The sequence below is a fragment of the Pelophylax lessonae genome, assembly GCF_965119305.1.
Source record: "Pelophylax lessonae genome assembly, chromosome: 6".
In the NCBI taxonomy this organism is placed as follows: domain Eukaryota; kingdom Metazoa; phylum Chordata; class Amphibia; order Anura; family Ranidae; genus Pelophylax; species Pelophylax lessonae.
This window is the reverse complement of record NC_138773.1, coordinates 289915428-289940554: the sequence shown is the minus strand read 5'-3', so window position 1 is coordinate 289940554 and position 25127 is coordinate 289915428. Positions and strand designations below refer to the sequence as shown.

General features: G+C 43.4%; 1 protein-coding gene across 6 annotated transcripts in view; it reads right to left on the bottom strand.

Moving 5' to 3' along the window:
- The window catches only part of LRP1B (LDL receptor related protein 1B), a 2177452-nt gene that overhangs the window by 310931 nt on the left and 1841394 nt on the right, over positions 1-25127 (bottom strand). For all 6 annotated transcript variants that reach the window (XM_082262163.1, XM_082262161.1, XM_082262165.1 and 3 more), the window contains 2 exons: positions 16719-16906; positions 3154-3337 (listed from right to left, as the gene is read on the bottom strand). In XM_082262163.1, the coding sequence (XP_082118289.1) occupies positions 3154-3337; positions 16719-16906 (372 nt within the window). The remainder of the gene's footprint in view (positions 1-3153; positions 3338-16718; positions 16907-25127) is intronic.

Here is a 25127-nt window from a genome sequence, read left to right as displayed (position 1 = left end):
ACGGTAAACTATGGGAGCCATTTTTTATGGCAGGGTCTATAGGTCCTACACGGTATGCCAGACCTTTAGAACACATGCACCGGTGGCATCAACGACTGCATGCACTCTAAATATCTTCTAAACAGTGCAAGTTTAGGAGATATTCACAGTACCTACAGGTAAGCCTTATCATAATCATAGGCTTACCTGTAGGTATAAGGGGTAAAACAGAGTTTACAATCACTTTAAATGGCTTGTATCATCCCAGTAACTGCTACCTCTGCAGGAAAGATTATTTTCTTGAAAAACAACATATTTACTGAACGGATCACAAGCTGAAAAAAATAAGAAAAAAAGCCTAAAAAAGAAAACTAATGCAGTCATCATATGTAAGAATTGGTAAGGGGCAATAAAATACATAATATAGAACAAAAAAAATATATAAGAACTGTGCTGTCTGCTAGCTTTACCTCAAAATAAAAGTTGAAATGATAAGGTAAAACAATGTTACTAAAATGTGTCCTGTTTGGCTATGGGACAGGAAGTGAAAGGAGCTCTCCCTAAAAGGACACAGATAGCAATAAATCTGACAGGAGTAATAACCCTCCCTTACTCTCTCCAAAATGAAAAAAGAAACGTTTTGCTCTACTTTAATATTTCAGATTATAGGATAATACTATATGCAGTTTCCCCGATATATCGGAATCGGCTCCTGAGGTTACCGATATTGCCGATATTTTGGGAAAGTGCTTGTACCGGAGTGATGCCTGCAGCTAGAGGCATCACCCCGATACCGGCGTCCATAGCCGACGGTCGGCTGTCTTGCAATGATAACCGATGTGGCTGAGAAGCCGCTCGGCTGTCATTACAAGGAGCGGGAGGGGACGTCCCCCCTCCCGCCGCTTTCTGCGGCTCACCCGGGTCTCCCGTCCCACCGGGAGACCCGGGCATCCTACCTGCACAGCATTCGGCTCTGATCGGGTCTCCATGTAAACAAGTGCATAAAAATAGGTGCTATCCTTCACCAGCTGGAATCGCCTCTTACCAAGCGAAGGAAAATTAAACGCCAAAGTGAATAGAAGTGGTCATATATGAAACAGTATCTACTGTGTAAAAGACCTCCACCAGTTGAACTCGCCTCTTACCAGAAAAATATATATAAAAGCCAAGATGCAGAAAACCATTCATAGGTGTCAATAGAATACGGTGCCAGCCTTCACCAGTAAGATTTGACTCTTACCCAATGGGATTATTCAAATCGCCTGTAGAGATATCAGACCTCATAAAGGAAACTGATGCAAAGTCCGACCCGAATGACTCCAAGGAAAGCCAGGGTAATCACCACCATATAAAAGAAACAGCTTCCATAGTGTAAAACCATTATAATTTTATTTAAAAACAAAGAGTAACACTCACAGTGAACGAGGAAGTACAGAGCATATGTAGTACAGGCCGCCGGCCGGACGGCTCCGCTCGTCCGCACTCCCAGGTCGTGATCAGATGATGTCAGTACGCCATGTCCTTACGACGTTTCATCACAGATGACGTTTTCAAAGGTGCAATTACCCTGGCTTTCCTTGGAGTAAGAGGCGAGTTCAACTGGTGGAGGTCTTTTTGCACAGGAGATACTGTTTCATATATGACCACTTCTATTCACTTTGGCGTTTAATTTTCCTTCGCTTGGTAAGGGGTGATTCCAGCTGGTGAAGGATAGCACCTATTTTTATGCACTTGTCTTCACTTATTTTGGTAAGGGGTACCTATAGGTGTCCCACTATTAGAGATTCTTTTCTTTTTCCCTTTAATTGTTTGCTTTTGAGCATTCACATTGGTGGTGTTTTTCTACACAACCTCATTTTTGAATTTACATCACTCACTTTGGTGTATTAAGTCACTTATTATAATTTGTGTTGGGTTTTACGCTATTGCGGTTTTATTTATTTTTCAATTCAACGACTACTGAATCAACACGAGGTTATTGGTTCCAGTCTGCTATCAAGGGGACAAGACTTATTATAGAGAACCTGCCCAACTATTTACCATTTCTGGTAAGCACATATCCATAGGGAGCCTGATCAGATTATTGTGATCCTTCTATATATGGACTTTTATGGACTTTATTTTCCATCATTTTAAAATTAGCGCAACTTGTTATATAGATTTTGTTTGGGGTGTGGTCACACTTGAAGTTGCAGCTGTAATTAATCTCCATTAGCGCGGTTATTACCTTGTATTTCTACTACATGTAAACAACCCGGTAGTGATGTCATGACATCTCTTTCGGGTACTCGGCGCTACATTAAAAAAACTGACAGCATTCAAAACACCCAAACTTGGCGTTTTCAATGCTTTTCAGTACCGAGGAGGGGTTTGGGGCCTTTTAGACCCCAAGATCCCTCCTCAAGAGTTCCTGGAAAAAAAAATAACATTTTTTTACATGCCCGAAAATCGGCCGTTACCGATATCCGATGACCAAAATATCGGTATCGTCACTGGCATTAGAAAAACGATATTGGTCGATTACTAGATAATGCACCTTGGAGCTAAACCAATTTAGTGTTTCGTTATTAACTTATTAATACTAATAATAATAATTACAGATCCTAACCTTTATAGGTAATAACATCAGATATTGTTGATCCAGGGAATACACATTTGTCTTCTAAAGTGATGAGAAAGCAATTTAATTTTCTCTTTTTGGAGCACATTGGGTCATGCTATAGAAAGGTTTTTTGCCTTCCTTTGGATCAACTGTGTATATACTGTAGGATTCTGTATCTGGAGTTTTTTTTTCATTTATTCTACGTATTTATTTACTTATTTTCTATTTGATGAACCAGATGGACCTGTGTACTTTTTCATTCTGACTAAGTAACTATGTTAGATTTCCGATATAGGCCTATTTGAAATTTTCATGGTGTGCAGACCTGGCTGATCATATTCCAAACTCCCGACAATTGAGCCAAGCTCAATATCTGTGCATAAACCTTGAAGTATTCATATTTTCTTTTTAACATACTTTAACTCTACAACAATAAACAGGTCCCTGAGGAGCAGAGATAAAAGAAAAGATAGAAATCAGATTGATTATTCCCCCGCCTTGCATATTGAAAGAAATTCATCTTTCTCCTACATGGCTTGTCATCCATCAGTACATAAATGCCATTGTGATACCTGATAGAGATTTGCAGGCCTTTGAGTTCTCTGGGTGTATTTCATAGCCATCTGTACACAGGCATTTGTAAGTTCCGTAGGTGTTGATGCACTCCTGGCTGCAGGGAAAGCCTTCAGAGCATTCATCAATGTCTACGCACGTCTTGCTGTCACTCTTTAGTCGGAATCCTGGCCAGCACTGGCACTGTGGGGAAAGACAAGTAATCATTCTTCCATCGTCTTATTTTATTCACAGATCAGACAACCTTAAGTACAACTTGGCTTTTATGGCTCAGCTCAAAAGGGCATTCACAAATGATTACTTAACCAGTTCCCGCCCGGCCAATATCAGATTGATGGCCAGATGTTGGCTTTATTATCCTGAGTTGACGTCATATGCGGTCCTGTCAGAAAGCGCTGATCGCGCAGCCGCAGGGCCGCGATCTGTCACCGGCCATGTTCACGGGACATAGACTGATCAGAGTACCAACTCGCTGCCGGTATCATATAATCAGCGTGACAAACCACAGCAGATCATATGACAGTTTTACCAGTGGAGGCCTGTCCATACAGGGTGCAGGGGCGCCGTCCCCCTAATCAATGCGCCCAGCCCCTAATCTACATGCAGGGCGCCGGACGCATGGATTGCAATGGGTCTTTTTTTTGTAGAAGCACATGATTAGAGCCAGAGGCTCTAATTAGCTTTAAAAAAGGTGAGCTAAGGGCACTGCGCCCAAAGCCCACCCAGTTGTGTGACATTAATATTTGCTAATGTCTCCCTGTTTCTCCTTACGGCCAATCAGGAAGCGGGTCCTGAGTCCCAATTGCCTGGGAGTCCTAAGGCCCGATTGATCGCGGGTCCTTACTCCGGATTTGCCGGGAGGAGAATCGACTGCCAGGACTCTGGAGGAGACGCAGGGGTGAAGACGCCACCTGCATGGGGTAAGTGCAGGGGCTGGCAGGGGGCCTTACAATCGATCGATCAATCGAGCGATGGGGGGGTTATGTGGTTGGCTGGCTGGGGGGGGCTGTGGGCCATCCCCCCAAGTAAATTAAGCACCAGCCACCACTGAGTTGTACACAATAGATGGCTTCCTTTCATGCCATCCATTGTATACAATTGTGTTGCTAGCTGTGATTGGTCGATTTGATCACATAGTACAGACAGGACCAATCACATCTGTACCATGTGATTAGAGACTACACACCACTCCAGGTGGAAATGCCTTCAAAAATCCTCACAGTAACAACACAGGTACAGGGTGCAGGCTCAATGTGCCAAGCCATATAGAACAAAAAGCATGTCAAAAACAGTTGACGCATTTCACACTACTAACAGTGCTATGATTAGGCACTGTTAGTATTGTGAAACGTGTCAGTGTCTTTGATCCATATCTCTGTATGCTGTGGTATTGTATCCTCTTTTCAATAAATATTTGCATTGGAGTGCAGCTGTTCAGACATACTTTTTGTTCTATATGTACCATGTGATTAGTTTTGACCAATAACAGCTGATCACAACATATCAGACTAAATGATTCAGTTTAATTCAGTAAAATGCATGCTTATAAAAATGTAATATACTGCTAAAAGGCAAACATAATGTGTAAAAAAAAAAAAATCCTGATCACTTCCCTAAAGTAGTACAATGTTACCTTAATAACATTATTTTGCTCTGGTCAGAGTGTGTTGAAAAAAAAAAAAAAATTGTAAAAAAAAAAAAAAAAAAAAATTATATCATTCCTTTTTCCTGTACTGTCAATAGTCAGTGTCCCTAATCACCACCACACCCGTTTTTGGAGGATGCTGTACTGGTGACAGTATGCAAATAAAAATAAAAAAACACTAATTTATTTGCAAAATTGTATAACAGAAACAAAGAAAGACATGGTTTTTTTTTTTTGTTTTTTTTTTTAATTTTCAATTTTTTTTTCTTGTATACCCAATAGTTATTAAATACCATCAAAATAAATCTCTATTTCTGTGAAAAAAAATATAAAAATGTAGTTTGGGTACAGTGTTGCATGACTGCTCAATTGTCATTCAAAGTGAGACAGCGCTGAAAGCTGAAAAAATTGGCCTGACCGGTATTGAAGTGGTTAAAGTATTACTATACCCAGGAGCCTACAGTCACTATATCTGGTCTCCCACAATACACAGAACATGGAAATGCAATTTTTTTTTGTAAATCTAAACTGCTAAATAACTTTTCTCATCAGCAGTATATAGCAGTCTTGTGACTTCTGGTCTGGTTAAAGTTAGTAAGAGGAGTTTTCATTCTCCTCTGACTGTCCTATGAGGCTGAAGGACTCCTGACCCTCTGTCTTGACAGTGCTGATTGGTCCTGTACTGATCACATGCACCCTCCCCAAAAAAAAAAAAACTGTCTTGGAATACACACCAAATTGAGCATATGCAGAGTGACTCCAAATGCTCTGTCTTAACAGGAGATAGATTGGGGACAGTGGAAGAAGGGGAGGATCAGAGAAGACAGGATCAAACAGCCTTTTTACACAATGCAGAGAAATAACCATGTTTTACTTCATATACAGACTGATTTTTCTGTTGTGGGTTTAGTAACACTTTCAGGATTTTACTAGATTATGAGAACAGATCATTTATTTTACAATCCACAGCAAACGTCCTGTTATTTCCCCTAAAGGACACCGGAGCTGCTGGTCTTTTCTGAACTGTTGAAGTTGAAGAAATTAATTGAGGGCTCATTTTCTTGTTTTCGGTGTGTTAACATATGTTATCTCATGCATTAACATGTGTTGTGTCAGGGTGGCCCATTGAAATTACAAGCTCGGAAATCGAACATGACCTTTTTTTGTAACGCACTGAAACACACTGCCATGCATCGCCTTCATGCATTGAGGTGAAAAGCACGACATGCAGGGACACAGAGCTTTAATTGGGCTCTTAGCTGTAAGGAGGAGGGGAGTGATTTTGGTGAAAGTGGAAAATGTATTTCACTAATTTAGCTTCATAGGCAAACCTTGCTTGAGAAAAAACATATTTTCCTTTATTTAGCGATTTTCATTTTTTGGGAGGAGTTGTATTTGTAACAGTTTAATTCAGTAGTAGTAGTAGTAGTAGTAGTAGTAGTAATAGTAGTAGTAATAGTAGTGTAGTTTGGTAGTTTAATTCATTTTTTTGTTTTTTTGTTTTTTGTTTTTTGTATTTGATTATTTGTGGTGTGTTGCTTTAATTGTTTCATTTAACTTTTTTTTTTTTTTTGCTGTTCTTGTTTTCTTTCTGTGAAAAAAGTAAAATAATAAATCTAATGCAGAGGCCACTTACTGGCACCAGGGGTAATTTTGGCAGCAAATTTCAATTTAGTTTTAGTCTTAGTCTTAGGACTAAAATGGCATTTTAGTTTTAGTCCCAGTTTAGTCTTCTGCAAGTGTTTTAGTTTTAGTCGTATTTAGTCGACTAAAACTCCAGTACATTTTAGTCGACTAAAATGTCCTACATTTTAGTCGACTATAACTCACTTTAGTCATCTATAATCGAATGGGTGTAGTTCAATTGTAATTTGTAATGCATTATTTAAGCATTTCTCTACAATTTCCAAACTCATTATATACTACTGCTGGTCCTGGAGTGAAAAATCTAATATGTTATTATTTATGGTATTAAGCTTTTAACATGCACTAGTGTTAATTTTGGCAGCAAGTTTCGATTTAGTTTTAGTTATAGTCTTTTGACTAAAATGCCATTTTAGTTTTAGTCGTATTTTAGTCATCTGAATTGTTTTAGTTTTAGTCGTATTTTAGTCGACTAAAATTGTTATAATTTAGTCGACGAAATTAACACTGACTGGCACAAGAACCGGTTCGTGAAACTTGTAAGGAGGTTTTCTAACCCTTAGGAACCACTTTAACTAACCGCTTCCCGACCGCCAGCCGCAGTTATACTGCGGCAGGGTGGCCCTCCTACACGAACCGATGTAGGTATACGTCGTTTGTGCACCTGCAGCTAGGGGCTCCCACTCCTACTCATCAGCGGGGACTCCGATGCAGCGGGCAGGCGGCTCTGATTGCCTAGACCAATTTAGATGAGATAAACTCCCACATTTACCCATAGACCGGCCGATTTTAACATATCGGGTCTCCTATAAATATGGCTGATTAATTAAAATGGAGAGCTAATTTTAGCCAATCTAGCCTACTGACATATAGCTATCTATACCCGATTTCCCTTGTTTTGTATTTCGTTTTTTCTTTTCCCCAACAATCCCCCCTCCCTCTTTTAGGTCGTCTTTTTTGTAAAACTTTCTTCCAAATAGAGGTTTTGTGGTTTTAACACCAGATGAGAAATTTTGCCTATGAAAAAAGGAGATGCACACTGACATTTGCAACATTCTTCAAAACAGCAACAGGTTGCCACAATGTGTCTACATTGATTGTTATTTATCGCTGTTTACACAACCAAAGAAGAATATAAACTATGTCACTATGCATCGTATTATATTTTATACATGTCATACTCTTTATTGTGAATCATGTATATCCATTGATATATGGAAATAATAATTTTCTATATATGATTCACACACTTGTGATTTTTTCTTATACAAGGTTTATTAGTGTTTCACTATTTGTAAATGTTTTATAGAAAATGTATCCTATAGATATCGAAGCGGCAATTTATATACAATTTTTCATCAAAGATATATCACTGTATTGTTCTATCTATGATTGTTGGGTAGAAATCACTGATTGGAGCTCTCTATATTTTTCATATACTTTTTATATATTTTATAATTATATTGCTCAGTTTTTTAATACACTACATATGTTTCTTCTTGGCCGGTTAAACGGCTTCTTTAAACATCAAGAATTTTCTTGTGACACGTCACATTATCATCATTATTATTATTTATAACAATATATTATTATCACTTTATACCTTTTTAATTTACTTTTATTTTATGGTTATTCACAAGGTCTTTAATACATATTCTTTTTATTCATACTTCATATACACATATATTCTCTTTTTATTATATATATGATAAACGTATCACATACACTGAATATGTTTTTATTATTGATGTTTCTCTATTTTTCTTTACTTGAGCACTTACCATTATGGATATTCATTCTGATTGACATTTATATATGTAAAATGTTTTTTGCACAAGTGTTTTGAAGTTTGGATTTGTTGGGATCACTCTGTCTGTGCAATCTAGCCATGGATTCCCAACAGCTGACCAAGGGGAGGAACAACTAGTTTGATGACTCCAACTGTTGCCAGCTGTATGTATGGGGTGTATATATGGCCGATGCACATCCAGAGTGAACTTGGTGATGAATAAGCGACACATCCAGTCGTGAAACGCGTCCACCGATTGTCCTGCACTCACAGTGTGTATCTGTATTTGCCGATTGATGTGGAATAAAGACACTCCTTTTTGAAACTCATCGGAAGTGCGGTCATTCCTTTTGTTGTATGAAGCTATCCTGGATTGCGGATCCGACGGCACCTGATTCCAGCCTCACCTAGAGCGGTCTTCCCTGTTTGGGCTCTGATTGCCGCCTGACACCCGCGATCGCTCCCCGCTGAGAGAAAAGAACGGTCAGCTGTTGTAAACACAGCTGACCGTTCTTCTCCCTGGAATGATCACAGAGCTCCTGTGAACCTTCTATATAGGATCACAGGTCTCTATGATCATTTCACAAGCCACACCCCCTCCACAGTTAGAAACACGCCCCAAGGTACACATTTAACCCTTTGATCACCCACAGTGTTAACCCTTTCCCTGCCAGTGTCATCATTACAGTAACAGTGCATATTTTTAGCACTGATTACTATAGAAATGTCACTGGTACCCCCAAAAGTGTCAAAATGTCAGTTAGGGGTCAAATCTGTCTGCCGCAATGTCGCAGTCCCACTAAAAATCGCAGTTCGCCACCATTACTAGTAAAGAAAAAAAAATTACATAAATCTTTCCCCTAGTTAGTAGACGTGATAACTTTCACGCAAACCAATCAAAATATGCCTATTGCGATTTTATTTACCAAAAATATGTAGCAGAATGCAAATTGGCCTAAAATATTAAAACATTTTTATTTAAAAATGTTTTTTTGGGAATGTTATTTAGCAGAAAGCGAAAAATATTGTTCTTTTTTCCAGAATTGTCGCTCTTTTTTTTGTTTATAGCGCAAAAAATAAAAATCGCACAGGTGATCAAATACCATCAAAAGAAAGCTCTATTTGTGGGGAAAAAGGACATCAATTTTATTTAGGTACAGCGTTGCACGACCGCTCAATTGTCCCTTAATTAATGCAGTGCTGAATCGCAAAATATGGCCTGGTCATTAAGGGGGCAAATCCTTTCCGGTCCAGAAGTGGTTAATTCATTTTTGTATATATATATATATATATATATATATATATATATATATATATTTGTATTTTATTATTTGTGGTGTGTTGCTTTAATTGTTTCATTTAACTTTATTTTCTTTTTTTTACTATGCTTGTTTTCTTTCTGTGAAAAAAGTAAAATAATAAATCTAATTCTGAGGCCACTTACTGGCACAAGAACCGGTTCGTGATACTTGTAAGAAGGTTTTCTAACCCTTAGGAAACACTTTAATTAAAGGGATTGTAACGTCTCATGGATTTTCACCTTAATACTTTCTATTCATTAAGTGGAAAAACACTCTTTGCTGCAGCTGCCCCCCGTAGCCCCCCCTTTTTTCCTTCCTGAGCCCAATCCGATCCAGCGAGTTGCACAAGCCCAGCGACTCCAGCCGCTGTCTCTGTCCTCATTGGATAGATTGATAGCAGCCGGAGCCATTGGCTCCTGCTGCTGTTAATCAAATCCAGTGACACCACGGAAGTGGGGGGCGTAGCCAAGTCCTTCTGTCTGTGTCGATGGACGCAGCAGCAGGACTTGGGAGCGTGCCCACACTGGTGCCCTCATGGAAAGCGGCTCTCCGTTGGGGCACCTGATGAAGAAGAGGAGCCAGGAGCACCTATGGGGCACCCCAGAAAGGAAGGATTGTAGGTGCTCTGTGCAAAACCTATGCACAGAGCAGGTAAGTATAACATGATTGTTATTTTTATTTAAAACATTCAAACCTTAACAACCCCTTTAATCAATTCCAATGCATTTTACCAAAGTGGAAATGTTTTGGAAAAATTCCCAAACTCTGTGAAATTTCAGGAAAATCTTCTTCTTAGGTAACAATGGTAGGGAAGGTATCTCTCCACAATTACAGGAGATTGATTGGAGCACTTCTTGCAGGTAAGCAGATTTAACGGAAGTACATTCTAGAAAATAATATTAATTCAGGGTTCCTTGTCAGGAAAAAGACAAGGTATATTTTACGCTGTATCACATGTCAGCTATGAGGCAAAGTACATGTAGCACTTTGTCCCAAGTTACTAGGTGCTTCCTAAACCTTCCTAAACCAACCTGTTACCCCCTCCCTCCTGCAGTGGATGATCTAACAACAGCTAGGAAGGAGACAGCTGCTTCAAAAGGTCAGCATGTCTCGGCTCTGAATACTTTTCAAAGACAAGCAATGACCAGAGGAATGCAGAGGGAGAGGGGGCGTGTCGATCTGTGTTTTCCTCTTGCCATTGCTTGTCTCAGGAAAGTGCTTAAAGGATTTGTAAAGTCAGAAGGTTTTTAATCTTAATGCATTATTTGCATTATTGAAAAATCTCCTGTGTGTAGCAGCCCCCCCCCCCCAGCACCCCCTAATACTTACCTGAGGTCCCTCCTTGTCCAGCGATGTCCACAAGTCCCTCGGCCATCCAGGACTCTCCCTCCTGATTGGCTGAGACACAACGGTGGTGCCATTGGCTCCTGCAGCTGTCAATCAAAGTCAGTTAGCCAATCAGGAGGGGGGGCAAACAGTAGCTCTGTGTCTGAATGGACACACTGAGCTGCAGCTCGGCTTGGGTGCCCCCATAGCAAGCTGCTTGCTGTGGGGGCAATCGATAAGAGGGAGGGGCCAAGAGCACAGAAGAGGGACCCGAGAAGACACTGCACAGAGGAGGTGTGTATAACATGTTTGTTATTAAAAAAAAAACAAAAAAAACAAGACTTTACAATCACTTTAAAGGCAAGACATGCTACCATTAGGATACAGCTGTCTTTGTAGAGGGAAAAATGATAAAATCATTTATAATGATAGATCTTTAAAGCGAAACAAAATAGGTTAAACTCACCTTTTTAACAGTCCCTCGTCGGCACTGGCATCATCTCCCCAAATGGTTGACAACATATGCCCTATAGTAAGCCTATAGGTGATGTCATCACCCAAGCCCTGCAGCCATTGTTGGTGATCTCTCCTCTTCATCCACTCCGGTTGCTAAAGAGATCTTGTAACAGGTACACTGCTGCCCACTGCTCAAGTTATGTGTTGGTTGCCCCCCCCCCCCGGCCCTGACCTTCAGATAGAGCAGAGGACTCGGGTAGGAAGGAAATAAAAGGAACTGTGCCTGCCGCCTGTCTCAGTGTGCACAGCATGCCCCCCAGCTTCTCATGACTCATGAGACATGAGTCAACTCATCAGTCTGCACTGTCTGTCCTCATACGTTCTAGCGCAGAATATGAAATCGGATCATTATCATTAAAAGGGATCTATGGGGAACCCTGTCTGGCCTGCTCTAAAGGGGGATCTATAGGGAAGCCTGCCTGGCCTGCTCTAAAGGGGAATCTATGGGGGACCCTGGCTGGCCGGCTCTACAGGGGATCTATGGGGGGACCTGCTCTAGTAAAGGGGGATCTTTGGGGACCCTAGCCTGTTCTCAAGGGGGCTCTATGGGGACCCTGCTCTAAAGGAGGATCTATGCTAAAAGACCCTTTTAGAGCAGGGTCCCCATAGATCCCCCTTAAGAGCAGGGTTTCCATAGATCCCCCTTTAGAGCAGGACAGGGTCACTTTTTACAGTAACTAGTTCCTCCCCAATTTACCTCTGTAAACTACAGAACATCATCATAAGCAATGTTAAGATATTATAAAGATGAGAAGATGGGGAGCACTTCCCCATTAGAGCAGGGTCTTCATCGATCCCCCTTTAGAGCAGGGTACCCATAGATCCCTCTTTAGAGCAGGCTCCCCATAGATCCCCTTTTAGGAAAAGGTCCCCCATAGATCCCCCTTTAGAGCAGGGTCCCCATAGATCCCCCATTAGAGCAGGATCTCCATAGATCCCCCTTTAGAGCAGGGTTCCCATAGATCCCCCTTTAGAGCAGGGTTCCCAAAAGATCCCCCTTTAGAGCAGGCCAGGGTCCCCATAGATCCCCCATTAGAGCAGGGTCTTCATAGATCTCCCTTTAGAGAAGGGTCCCCGTAGATTCTATGAGGAGCCTTCTCTAAAGGGGGATCTATGGGGACCCTGCTCTAAAGGGGGATCTATGGGGGACCTTTTCCTAAAAGGGGTTCTATGGGGAGCCTGCTCTAAAGAGGGATCTATGGGTACCCTGCTCTAAAGGGGGATCGATGAAGACCCTGCTCTAATGGGGAAGTGCTCCCCATCTTCTCATCTCTATAATATCTTAACATTGCTTATGCTGATGTTCTGTAGTTTACAGAGGTGAATTGGGGAGGAACTAGTTACTGTAAAAAGTGACACCGTTAGTAACGGCGTTTACTTATAACGCCGTTATTACCATCACTGCTGGTATGCCACTGCCGCTGGAGGAGGGGAGGACTCTGCCACTGGAGCTTCGGCGCCCCTCCTCCGCCTCAGCTTGTGGCGCGTGCACCCACCCAGGATCGGCCCTGGGAGGAAGAGATAACATCGCAGAGTGTACAGGACACTCTTGGAATTCTGGCAGGATTAACAGGCATTTCCACTCATGGAACATATATAACAAATGTTTATTGATATCTGTGAGGAGAATATTGTGAATGCCTCACATTTATATGGGATCGAACAGGAGTACTGGAAAATATTGAAATGAACTTTGAAAATGTTGCAGACAAGCTCCATATTTTTAAGAAAGAGTGTCATATTTTTTTTAAGACAAACACATCTGCTTAAACTGGGAAAAAAAAATGTACACAGCTATCTGACATTTTTCGACTCACCCCCTTTTTGTTTCTTTTAAAAGATCTTTGAAGACAAGAAAAAAGTAAAAAAAAAAAATCACGAACTTCAATTAAGCCTTATAACCGCCTGGGTTTATTTTCCAGCTCACGCAACGTGACACTTGAGCGCTTATCAGACAACGCCTTCGGCAAACTAAGAACAGCAAGCAGCCCAAGGAGTCACTGTGACTTTGAATGATTTGTTTCAGGTTATCATCATCATTCTGATCTTTTCCCAACAGGTTACACCGTGAATCAGCACTTCAGAACATCAAGTAACCTTTAAAAGCGTTGATTCAGTCTGTTGGGTGATAGAGGAGAAAAATGCCAAGGAAAACACTTGAGGGACCAGGTATTGTAAGAGACTATTAAATGCTTTATTGCTGTTGTGAAGAACTGAAGTTTGCTGGACTTACAACCTTAGCTCAGCCCAGAGAAACAGCAGGACAATTATTTTTATTCACTTGTATGTACTCTAAAGGACAGAACAATATGGTCCCAGGTTAGCCTTGCAATGTATCAAAAATGTACTTCGGAACAAAATAATTGAAGATAAACCCTTTAGGCTGGCTTCACACCTTTTCGTTTCAGAACATATGTGTGTTTTAAGGTTTCTTACTGTAACGCACAATTGGTGGTGCATTGCGGTGCAGAGCTTAGGAAATGAGGGGAAATTGACTTTGAAAAGAATACCCAATCGTGTGCAAGGAAAAAAAGGAAAATCATTTTTGCATGCACATGATTGGATGATGGAAGTCAATATTCACTTCATTTACTAAGTTTTGGAGAAAATGTCCTTGCAAAATGAATGGTCGATTTGCTTTTAGTACATTAAAGAGGTTGTAAACCCCCTCTTGGAAGCTGTACCTATAGGTAGGACTTTAATAAGGCTTACCTATTGGCACTTTTCCATTTGCAAGTATCGGCTCGGCTCTACTTGGCCCTGCTTGGCCCGGTTTGGTTTTCCACTGCATGGTACCGCATGGTACGGTGTTGGAACGGTTCGGTACGGTTTGGTATGGTTTGCTTTTCCACTAAAGTAGTACTAAAGTTAAGTGGGTGGGATAACAATGATTCTCTGACCAATCAGTGGCTAGTAGTGACTGAATGCAAAGGATTGTGGGATATGGTACCGGGTATGGTACCTCTTGGAACCACAATCGAGGTGGTACTGTTTTTGAGAACCGTACCGTTCGGTTCCATGCAGTGGAAAAGCGCCGCCGTACCGTACCGAACCGTTCCTACACCATACCATGCGGTACCAACAGTGGAAAAGCACAAAAGTGAGCTGAACCGTTTTGGTTCCATGCAGTGGAAAAGCACCATAAAGGTACAGTAAACTTGCACCATTTAGGAGATATTTACTTTTAATGCAGCCAATTACGTCATTGGCCCATGCGCTCTGAAGGAACGGCCACCTGTGCCGTTCCTTCAGAGCCCTGTGCCGTGAACGGCAGCTCCAGCGCGAATGCGCGGGAGTGATGTAATCGCACCTCCGGCCAATCAAATGGCTGGAGGACGCCAACCAGGAAGCAGGACGGATGAACATGTTGGCCGTCCTGTTGCTGTGCGGGCGGAACTGCGGGGGCTTTGTTCTAAGGTAAGAATTTCATAATGAGCTGGTATGCGATGCATACTAGCTCATTATGGCTTTGTCTTACAGGTTTTTTTTCTCATTTTTTTTGTGCAGGGTTTACTTCCTCTTTAACCCATATGACTAAGGTCCCTTTCACACAGGCCAGACTTCACCAAGTGGATCCGCCTCAGCGGGGAATAGTCAGCTGATCCCCGCTGAGCAGGCGGATGACAGGTCTGTGTCCGCTCCGCTTATGCAGAGCGGACATGGACACAGCCCGCTGTTCTCTATGGGGCAGTCAAATAGAAACTGACCCACTGTCCTTTTCCATCAGACAGTAATGTGATCTGATTAGCTAGGCGGATGAGGAATAGATTTGGTTCAAATGCAGGCAGGTGTAAACTGACACTTGTCCATTTACATCTACCTCCCTATAGAGAACAATGAGTGGTCCGATTAGGTCCAATTGAAAAACAGACAGACAGATGGACTCGATCAGGCCAATGGTGTGAAAGAAGCCTTAGGCCCCTTTCACACCGGCTTTCCGTTCTGATCCGCCTGCCAGTTTTTCAGGTGGACCGGATCAGATGCTCCATGTAGCCCTATGGAGCAGTGGATGTCAGCGGAGACATCTCCGCAGCGGAAACCATATTTTCCATCCATCTAGAGGATCGAATTGGATCGGATGAGAACGGATAGGCGGCCCATTCTCACCCTCCCGCCCTAATTGAGTTTCATGGTGAATGGGGATTAAGGTTTTTTGAAGATTCTGTCATGACAGCCAGCGGTCCCATTATGAGTTTTTGTTTTTTGAGTATAAAAAAAATGTACATTGGTAGGGGCCCATCTTGGGTACGGCTCCCATTATAAGGGTTGGTAGTAACTGTATGTAGTGGTTTGTCTGCGAGTCGGTTTTTGTTGTGGCCGGAGGCCTAAAAAAGTTTCAGTGGTCACGCAGGTACAAGTAGTTGATGCCCACAAGGACCTTGTGACTCCTATGGTGGTGTACAAGGTCCTGCTATGGGTTTTTTGAGTATAAAGAATATGTACATTGGTAGGGACCCATCTTGGGTATGTCTCCCATTATTATGGTTGGTAGTACCTGTGTGTTGTTGTTTGTTTCCTGAGTAGGTGTTTGTTGCGGCCGGAGGCCTAAAAAAGTTTCAGTGGTCACGCAGGTACAAGTAGTTGATGCCCACAAGGACCTTATGCCTCCTATGGCAGGATACAAGGTCCTGCTATGGGTTTTTTGAGTATAAAGAATAGGTACATTGGTAGGGACCCGTCCTGGGTACGGCTCCCATTATTATGGTTGGTGGTACCTGCGTGTAGTTGTTTGTCTCTGAGTCGGTGTTTGTTGTGGCTGGAGGCCTAAACATTTTCAGTGGTCACACAGGTAGGAGTAATTGATGCCCACAAGGACCTTGTGACTCCTATTTATAATTGGTTAATAAAAGGCTGCTATGGCTGTTGTACTCCATCCTGAGTCTTGTGTGGTTATTCTTTAAAAAAGGTTAGTGGAGTGGTGGTCAAGCCGTTGGGAGTGCAAAGCATCTTTTATACCCTAGTCATGACGGAACTCTAAGCACTCTGGTGGTGTTTGTTTTTGGTTTCTAAGGTTTTATTACGTTCAGTGGTTTACTGATGAGCAGCAGGAGTTTGGGATCAATTCAACACGCAAATTGGAGAACACCTCTCTTTTAAGACTGTAATCCCGGACTTTGGTTGTTCTTTAATAGGCAAGATTTACCTGCTATTAGTAAAGTCTTAAGTACAGTACAGTTCTGACATAAAAAAGCAGGAAAATTTAAAGACTTCACATTGTGTCCTCCTCCCTACACACCCAGATAATAAAAGGGACATCGGCACTGCAGAAAGCAAATTAGCACCATGAATAATTCATTTGTGTGACTTTCTTCAAATGTAATCTTATAAATATTGACTGCTAACCTTGTATCCAACTGGGAGATCTAGACAATCTTGAGAACAACCACTGACTCTTTTACTTAAACACTCATTTAAATGGCAGCCTCTCTCATCAGATCCGTCTCCGCAATCATCCGCCATGTCACAAAGAACTCCCTCCGGAACGCACTTTCCATTTTTACACATGAAAGACGAGTTGTTACACGACTGTTCTGCAAAAGAAAGAAAAAGGTACAAGAATGAAAATACTTCGCTGTTAGCATTTGGGACTACGTGGAGATGCGAAGTGCCATCATAATGACAGATAATTTAAAGATTGTTATCTCTCTTTAATAGACCCAACAGCAGCTTGAACTAAAATTCCGCTAGGAGCAAAGCTTGGAGACAAGGACAGAGCATGGTCACATGACTAAAGGATTTGTCAACCTGGGTCCTTAAGACTACAGAATAATGACATGGACTGCATGACATGGGTTTCATATGGCCACAGCAGGTACTTTTATTAACCACTTGCCGCCTGCCCCCCGACGGCAGAATGGTGCGGCTCTCGTTCTGAGATGACGTCTTATGACGGCACCCCAGAACGGCCTCTATTGTGCCCCAGCAGGGGCACGCTGTGCGGGGATCGTGGCCACGCCAAGTGTTGCTAGGACACGACGCGACCCCAATCTTGGTAAAGAGCCAGTAGCGTGGCTCTTTAACCATGTGATTGGCAGTGTCCAATCACAGCCAGCCACATGTAAATGAGGAAGTGTCATTTATCGGCTCTCCTCGCCTCACACTGTCGCAGCCGTGACGTCACCGGCGCGCTCGGACACTGCAGAGGCTAACAAGCAATCTAGACCGGAGCGATCTGCAGACTCCTCGCCCTCCACGCCGTCCACCCACAGCCCGGCCAAATCAAAGCCTCGGTGGGAAGACAGCCATCACACAGCCCGCTCCACATCCATGGAGGTGAGTGACCAAGACTCTGCCACGGCCTCTGCATGGGCCTATGTACCCGCACCAGACCCCTTTGCCTCCATCCCTACCACAGGACAGCCTATTTCTGACACTGCTTTAAGAGACATGCTGTCCATGATGCATAAATCGATGCAAGCCACTGTATCATCCTCCATAGCTTACTGCCAAAAGGAGCTGCATGGACTGGGCGAACGGGTTAATACTGTGGAATGCAAGATGGATGAGTTTGCAGTCTCATACAATGCCCTATTGGATTCTCATACAGCCCAACAGACCGACATGGATCGCATCCACGCCAAGCTTGACGACTTGGAAGACAGGTCACGGCGCAATAATTTAAAGCTACGTGGCATTCCAGAAACTGTCCTACCTAACCAGCTCCCGAACTTTGTTCGTGACCTTTTCCAACTGGTCGTTCCCGCCCTAACCAATGCGGACCTCACCATAGACAGGATTCACAGAATCCCAAAGCCCTCCTTTCGTCCCTAGGAACATCCTGCTCCGCATACACTTTTTCCAAGCTAAGGAAAAGATATTGGAGGCCTTCCGCCGTAGAGATCATCTTCCGGAACGGGCGGCGACGGTCCAAGTGTTGCCAGATTATTCGCAGTATACACTGCAGCAACGCCGCAACCTCAATACTATCACCAAAGCGCTCCGCAACCATAAAATCATTTACAAATGGAAATATCCTGCAAAACTGTGTATAACCCACCAAGGCTCGAACACGCAAGTCACCACCATGGACCAAGGATTACGGGTTCTTCGCCAATGGGGTATTGTACCCGATGCCCCTGAATCCTCATCTGCCCCTGCTCTGCCTCCGCTGCCACCCCGCGTGCAACCTGAATGGCAGGTGGCATCAAGAAATTCAAGATCTCGCAGCCGCCACAAGTGACACTCACAGTTCACCATTACCGGGCATGCCCGGCCCTCCTTGCTTGCCTTAAAGTAGCACCCTTCACCGTGCTCTTTACCCCCCTGTAAATTTTGTAGCTCCTGCTACCCACTTGGCCCCGGTGGGCCATGTCTTTTTTACCTGTTATATGTTTGTGTGTCTGTTCGTCCCTTTTGTTTTATTGTTTAGATGGATCCTTCATCGCTAACCGTGCCGTGCAAGTGACTGTGCCTTACTTTTTGTATACATGCAGTTTCACCCTCCTCTGCAGCTTCCGAACAACTAGCCGCACTGTGCCTTCCTCCATCAACCACCCGAGCCACTGTCAACGCAGAACATCCAAGACTACCTCTCCTAAGGCCTCAAGTGGGCCCTGCCTTCCGACGATCGGGAAAAACGCCTCAGGTACAATTTTGTTGCCCCCTTCTACACACATGGGCCCCTACATGGGCGGGATCAGACCCCCCTACTTCTTCCCTTGCTCCTTACGCCCCTATGCCGCTGAGACATCCACGTTAATCCTGGACCCCTTTATGACCTCCGATGCCTATTAACTTTCTGTCCATGAACGCTAAGGGGTTGAACCACCCCGCGAAACGCCACTCGATGTGGAAGGAGGCATGCTCAGCTAAGGCGGACGTTTTAGCAATACAGGAAACCCACTTTATCCTGGGAAATGCTCCACGATGTACTCACCCGGATTACCCACATGTGTTTCATGCTTCGTTTAATGCAAAAAAAAAGAGGTGTGATGTTGGCTTTTAGTAACTCCTTGTCCTTCTCCCTTTCCAGAATGGTGGAGGACAAGGAAGGCCGCTATCTGATTGTTAATTGCACTATAGATAACTGTGTATATACCATAGTTAACGTATATGCCCCCAATGTACGTCAGCTATCCTTTCTGCGTAAACTGTGTTAGAAAGTTATGAAACTAAGGTCAGGTAAATTGATAATTTGTGGGGACTTTAATCTCGTAGCCAACCATGCCTTAGACTCCTCGGCTAGGCCACATTCTAAACTTCCCTCTCTAGCCGCTTTATTGCATTCAGAAGGGCTCCACGATGTTTGGAGATACCAACACGCAGAGGAGAGGGATTACTCTTTCTTCTCTGCAAGCCACAACACGTACTCCAGGATTGACATGTTTTTAGTCGACTCTGCCACACTACCACTCCTTGTTGACTCTTCCATCTCCACCATCACCTGGTCAGATCACGCCGCTGTCCATATGACCCTATCCACCAGCCCACCCGCCACCTCCACCTTTATTTGGAAATGCAACAACTCCTTACTCTCGGACCCTGACACCCTAAAACATCTACGAACGAACCTACAGGAGTTTTTCCACCTAAACCACACGCCAGAAGTTTCCCCCTCCACCCTTTGGAACGCGCATAAGGCGTTCATAAGAGGACTTTTAATCCAACTAGGCTCCCGGTTAAAAAGAAGGCACAACTCTGCCCTCCTGCGCCTAACGGAAGAAATCCGTTCCCTTGATGTGCTAAATAAGTCTTCCCCTTCCCCCACACATGCTTCCTGACTGACATCTCTCCGTTCGGATCTCCGCAGACTGCTGACTGAGCAGCATGATAAACTGCTAGCGCGGGTTCGTGTTAACTACTACTCTTCCCACAACAAAGCCGGCAAATTTCTGGCCTCACGACTTAAAGCTAGGCGGCTTAAATCAAAAATCCAACATCCACACACTAACGAGAGGCACGTCCACCCCCAAAAAATAGCCGACGCCTTTGCGGACTATTACAGCGCCCTGTATAATTTGAATGCAGATAATTCCACACCGCAACCCACAGACACTGACATACAAGCTTTCCTTCAACACCTACATCTCCCGTCACTTTCGCCGGAAACGCTTTCCTTCCTCAATAGCCCCATTGCCCCCTCAGAATTATCCAAAACTATCAAATCAATGCCGTCCAACAAGTCCCCGGGGCCTGACGGCCTGACTAATGAATATTACACAGCCATGCAAGATATCATCTCCCCACATATGTTGACACTCTTCGCACAAGCTATAGACACAGGAATTCTGCCCGCTGAAATGTTACAGGCCCACATTACCACCCTGCCTAAACCTGGGAAACCTCCCAACACCCCGGCGAACTTTAGGCCAATCTCTCTGTTGAACTCGGATGTAAAAATTTACGCGAAGATCATAGCGAATCGCCTAGCCAAAGTTTTACCTTCCCTAGTAGGGGACGACCAAATGGGATTTGTCCAGGGTCGACAAGCTCCGGACGCCACCAGGCGTGTAGTAAACCTGATGCATTATGCGGAGCGCACTCGGACGCCTTCTCTGCTCTTATCTATTGATGCAGAGAAGGCGTTCGACCGAGTTCACTGGGGTTACATGCGAGCAGTCCTACAAAAATTCGGCTTCTCTGGTCCCATCGTGTCTGCTATCCTCACGTTATATTCGAACCCCTCCGCCAGAGTGATGTCGGCTGGCACACTCTCGAAACCGTTTTCCATCTCAAACGGGACACGTCAGGGATGTCCACTTTCCCCCCTGATATTTAACCTCCTAATTGAACCATTAGCAGCACAAATACAGCAGAGCCCACTAGTATCAGGATTTAAATTCCCCGGATCCCACCATGTCGTCACACTTTTTGCAGATGACGTCATTCTTAGCCTCACCAACCCCACAGTTTCCTTACCTGCCACTCACGACATCCTCCAATCCTTCAGTAAGATCTCGTATTATAAGGTCAACTTTAGTAAGTCGGTAATACTAAATATGGGAGTCCATCCAACTGCTAGCTCTCACCTGCAAACTGTTCTGCCGTATACGTGGTCCACCCAACCCATACACTACTTAGGTATAGACTTAACATTCCCTACCTCTAACATGATCTCTGCCAACTTGTCCCCCCTCCTTAAATCCATTGCCTCGGATGTGGCCAAACTCAAGAAGGTAGAACTATCGTGGATGGGTCGCATAGCAGCGTTCAAAATGGTCTGTTTACCTAAAATTCTGTACATTTTCCGCACCCTACCCATCCCCTTCCCTAAGAAAAATATACGTCCCCTGACTAAAATACTACATGCATTCATATGGCAAAAGAAAAGGGCTAGATGTGCGCATTCTCATATGATCAAACACAGATCGATAGGTGGCTTGGGGCTCCCTGATATACTTAACTATTGCGATGCATCCCGCTTGGCAGCACTGCGACACTGGTTTGCAGAAAGTCCCACTACTCCATGGGTTTCTGTCGAATCGACCGTATCCAAGGTTACCACCCTTTCTACTCTACTACTAGCAGACAAGTGGAAACCATTGGATGCCAAGTCTCTGCCTTTACCCACACAAGCCACATTAGAATCCTGGCGCTCCCTCCTCGCACGACTGCCGCCCACCGCTGTATGCAAACGTGTTCCACTTCCAATAACTACACTAGAAATACTACTTCCATACACCAACATTTCCGCGCTCCAGGCAGCTGGCATTAGCACGATCGACCAGCTCCTACAATCTCACTCCCTTAAACCCTTTGAGAATCTTCGGTTAGAGTTCAACCTGCCCCCGCAAGCACGCTTCACCTATAATAGCCTGGCGAGCTTCGTGCGCAAATACCCCCCTCCCACAATTGATGTCCCCCATACAAGTATGGCAATTCCTTACGTCCCCCTCGCCCTCCACAAAAGGCATATCTCTGTTTTATAATCTCATAGGCCAAAATCTGACCCTTTTGAAATCTCCACATATGTTAGCTTGGGAAAGGGAACTTCAAGCGTCTTTCTCGGAGGCACAATGGAAGATTGCTATACGCTGTTCTTACAAATCCACCCAATGTGTGAATCACTGGGAACAATTCCAAAAACTTCTCACCCGATGGTACTTGACACCGTATCGACTTTCAAAAATCTTTGACTCCCAGACCCCATTGTGCTGGCGCAATTGCGATCAAGTAGGGTCGTTATTACATATCTTCTGGTCCTGCAAAGGCATATCCAGTTTCTGGAGAAAGATGTTTGAGGTTCTGTCCACCACCACTGGCATCCTCAGGCCCCCCAACCCTGCCCTGGCCTTACTCTCGTTAGGTCTGGATACCTTCCCACCCTCCCTAAGAACAGTCTCTGTACATATACTAGTGGCGGCCAAAACGGTCATAGCACGTCACTGGAGAAAGCCCATTGCGCCTTCCCACACGGAAGCAATCCGGCTAGTCAACTTACAATGTTCTATGGAGAAGGCATATGCTTACTCTAAACTCCAGGGTCCAAAATTCTATAAGGAGTGGCAGGCATGGTTGCAAAGCCCATATTTCTCCCCTACGCCTAGTTAATGTCTGCGTTACAGGCAATTGTCCTTCCTCCCCTCCCTACCTTTAATTAAAGTTTGGGTTCTCGTTCTGTAAAATGCACTTATAATGGATGGTCACGGGTCTTTTATGTGACTTCTGATATTGGTACCTATGCAGTGTCTTATGTACTTATACTGTCTACATGTATGCGAATTTTTATATCCATGTTCCAGTGCATTCTCTTATTCATGATCCTGTCGCGGTTAATTCATGTTGAACACGACTATGGTTTAATTTCTTGTATTTTGTAAAACTTCAATAAAAATCTATTGAAAGTAAAATTCACTGTTCGCGAACGGCGAACGCGAACATCGGCGAATGTTCGCGAACCGGCGAACATTGCGAACCGCCATAGACTTTAATAGGCAGGCGAATTTTAAAACCCACAGGGACTCTTTCTGGCCACAATAGTAATGGAAAAGTTGTTTCAAGGGGACAAACACCTGGACTGTGGCATGCCGGAGAGGGATCACACAAAAAAAAGTTCTTAAAAATTGTAATTTTTTGATAGAGAGCCAATTATTGGAAAAAATAAAAAAAAATAAAAATAAAAAATTTCTTTGGATTTAGCATCTGGGGGGTCTAAAAAGTGTACCTGTGAAGTTTCAGCTCTGTAGCATGTCCGGAACCAGAAAAAATTACGAATTAGGGTTAGGGCTAGGGTTAGGGTTAGGGCTAGGGCTAGGGCTAGGGCTAGGGCTAGGGTTAGGGTTAGGGTTAGGGTTAGGGTTATTTTTATAGGTAGACTTAGAGGGTTAGGGTTAAGGTTAGAGGGTTAGGGTTATGGTTAGAGGGTTAGGGTTAGGTTTAGTGTTAGGGGCTAGGGTTAGGGTTACGGTGAGATACTTAGGGTTAGAGTTAGTAGCCCTACCCCTACCCCTCTAACTCTAACCCTAAGCACTAAAAATAACCCTAACCTTAGCCCTGACCCTAACCCTAGCCCTAACCCTAACCCTAACCCTAGGGGTCTAAAAAGTATACTTGTGAAGTTTCAGCTCTGTAGCATGTCCAGAACCAGAAAAAAAAAGATAATTTTTCAGTAGAGCAGGGATGGTGGGAACCCCTTTTACACCTATATGATCTTTTTTTCCTGGTTCTGGACATGCTGCAGAGCTGAAACTTCACAGGTACACTTTTTAGACCCCCCAAACAATAAATCCAAAGAAATTTTTTTTTTGTTAAGTTTTTTTTTTTTTTCCCAATAATTGGCTCTCTATCAAAAATGACAATTTTTAAGAACTTTTTTGCGTGATTTAGTGTCTAGGGGGTCTAAAAATTGTACCTGTGAAGTTTCAGCTCTGTAGCATGTCCAGAACCAGAAAAAAAAGATAATTTTTCAGGGATGGTGGGAACCCCTTTTACACCTATATGATCTTTTTTTTCTGGTTCTGGACATGCTACATATATATATATATATATATATATATATATATATATATATATATTAAAAAAAATACTCAAATACCAGCCCTCAAAGGCTTTTGGGGACAATATATATATATATATATATATATATATCACAGAACAAAAAAAATTACACAAATACCAGCCCTCAAAAGGGCTTTTGGGGACGATATATATATATATATATATATATATATATATATATATATATATATATATATATATATATATCACAGAACAAAAAAAATTACACAAATACCAGCCCTCAAAAGGGCTTTAGGGGACAATAGATATATATATATGGGGTGCTGTCCTTACAGCAGGAGTGTACCAAGAACACTGGCTAACAAGACCGGGAACTGTCCCCAGCTATAACAACAGCAGCAGCACCAGCACTTTCCCTGCTCTCAGTAACACAGAAATTATCTAAGATGGATGCTGCCCTTGCTTATTTATAGGAGGTGGGAGGGTGTGGGAGGGAGGTATGCTGATTGGCCTGGAATGTGTCTGCTGACTGTGATGTTCAGGGTCAAAGTTTGCCTCAATGATGATGTATAGGAGGCGGACCGAACATCGCATATGTTCGCCCGCAGCGGCGAACGCGAACATGCGAAGTTCGCCGGGAACTGTTCGCCGGCGAACAGTTCTGTACATCTCTACCACTGAGTGCGACCTGTTCAAATAAATAGGACTGCTCCAAAAGTGCCCTGCAACCATGTGCAATGCTGCGCTAGCAGGGGCTGACTGGGAACTTTTGGCTCAGGGGGCAAGTACAAACCAGAGGCCCATGGTACAGCGACTCACCCCCCTCCCACTCTCCCTCTTCCCGGCCTCCTCCTG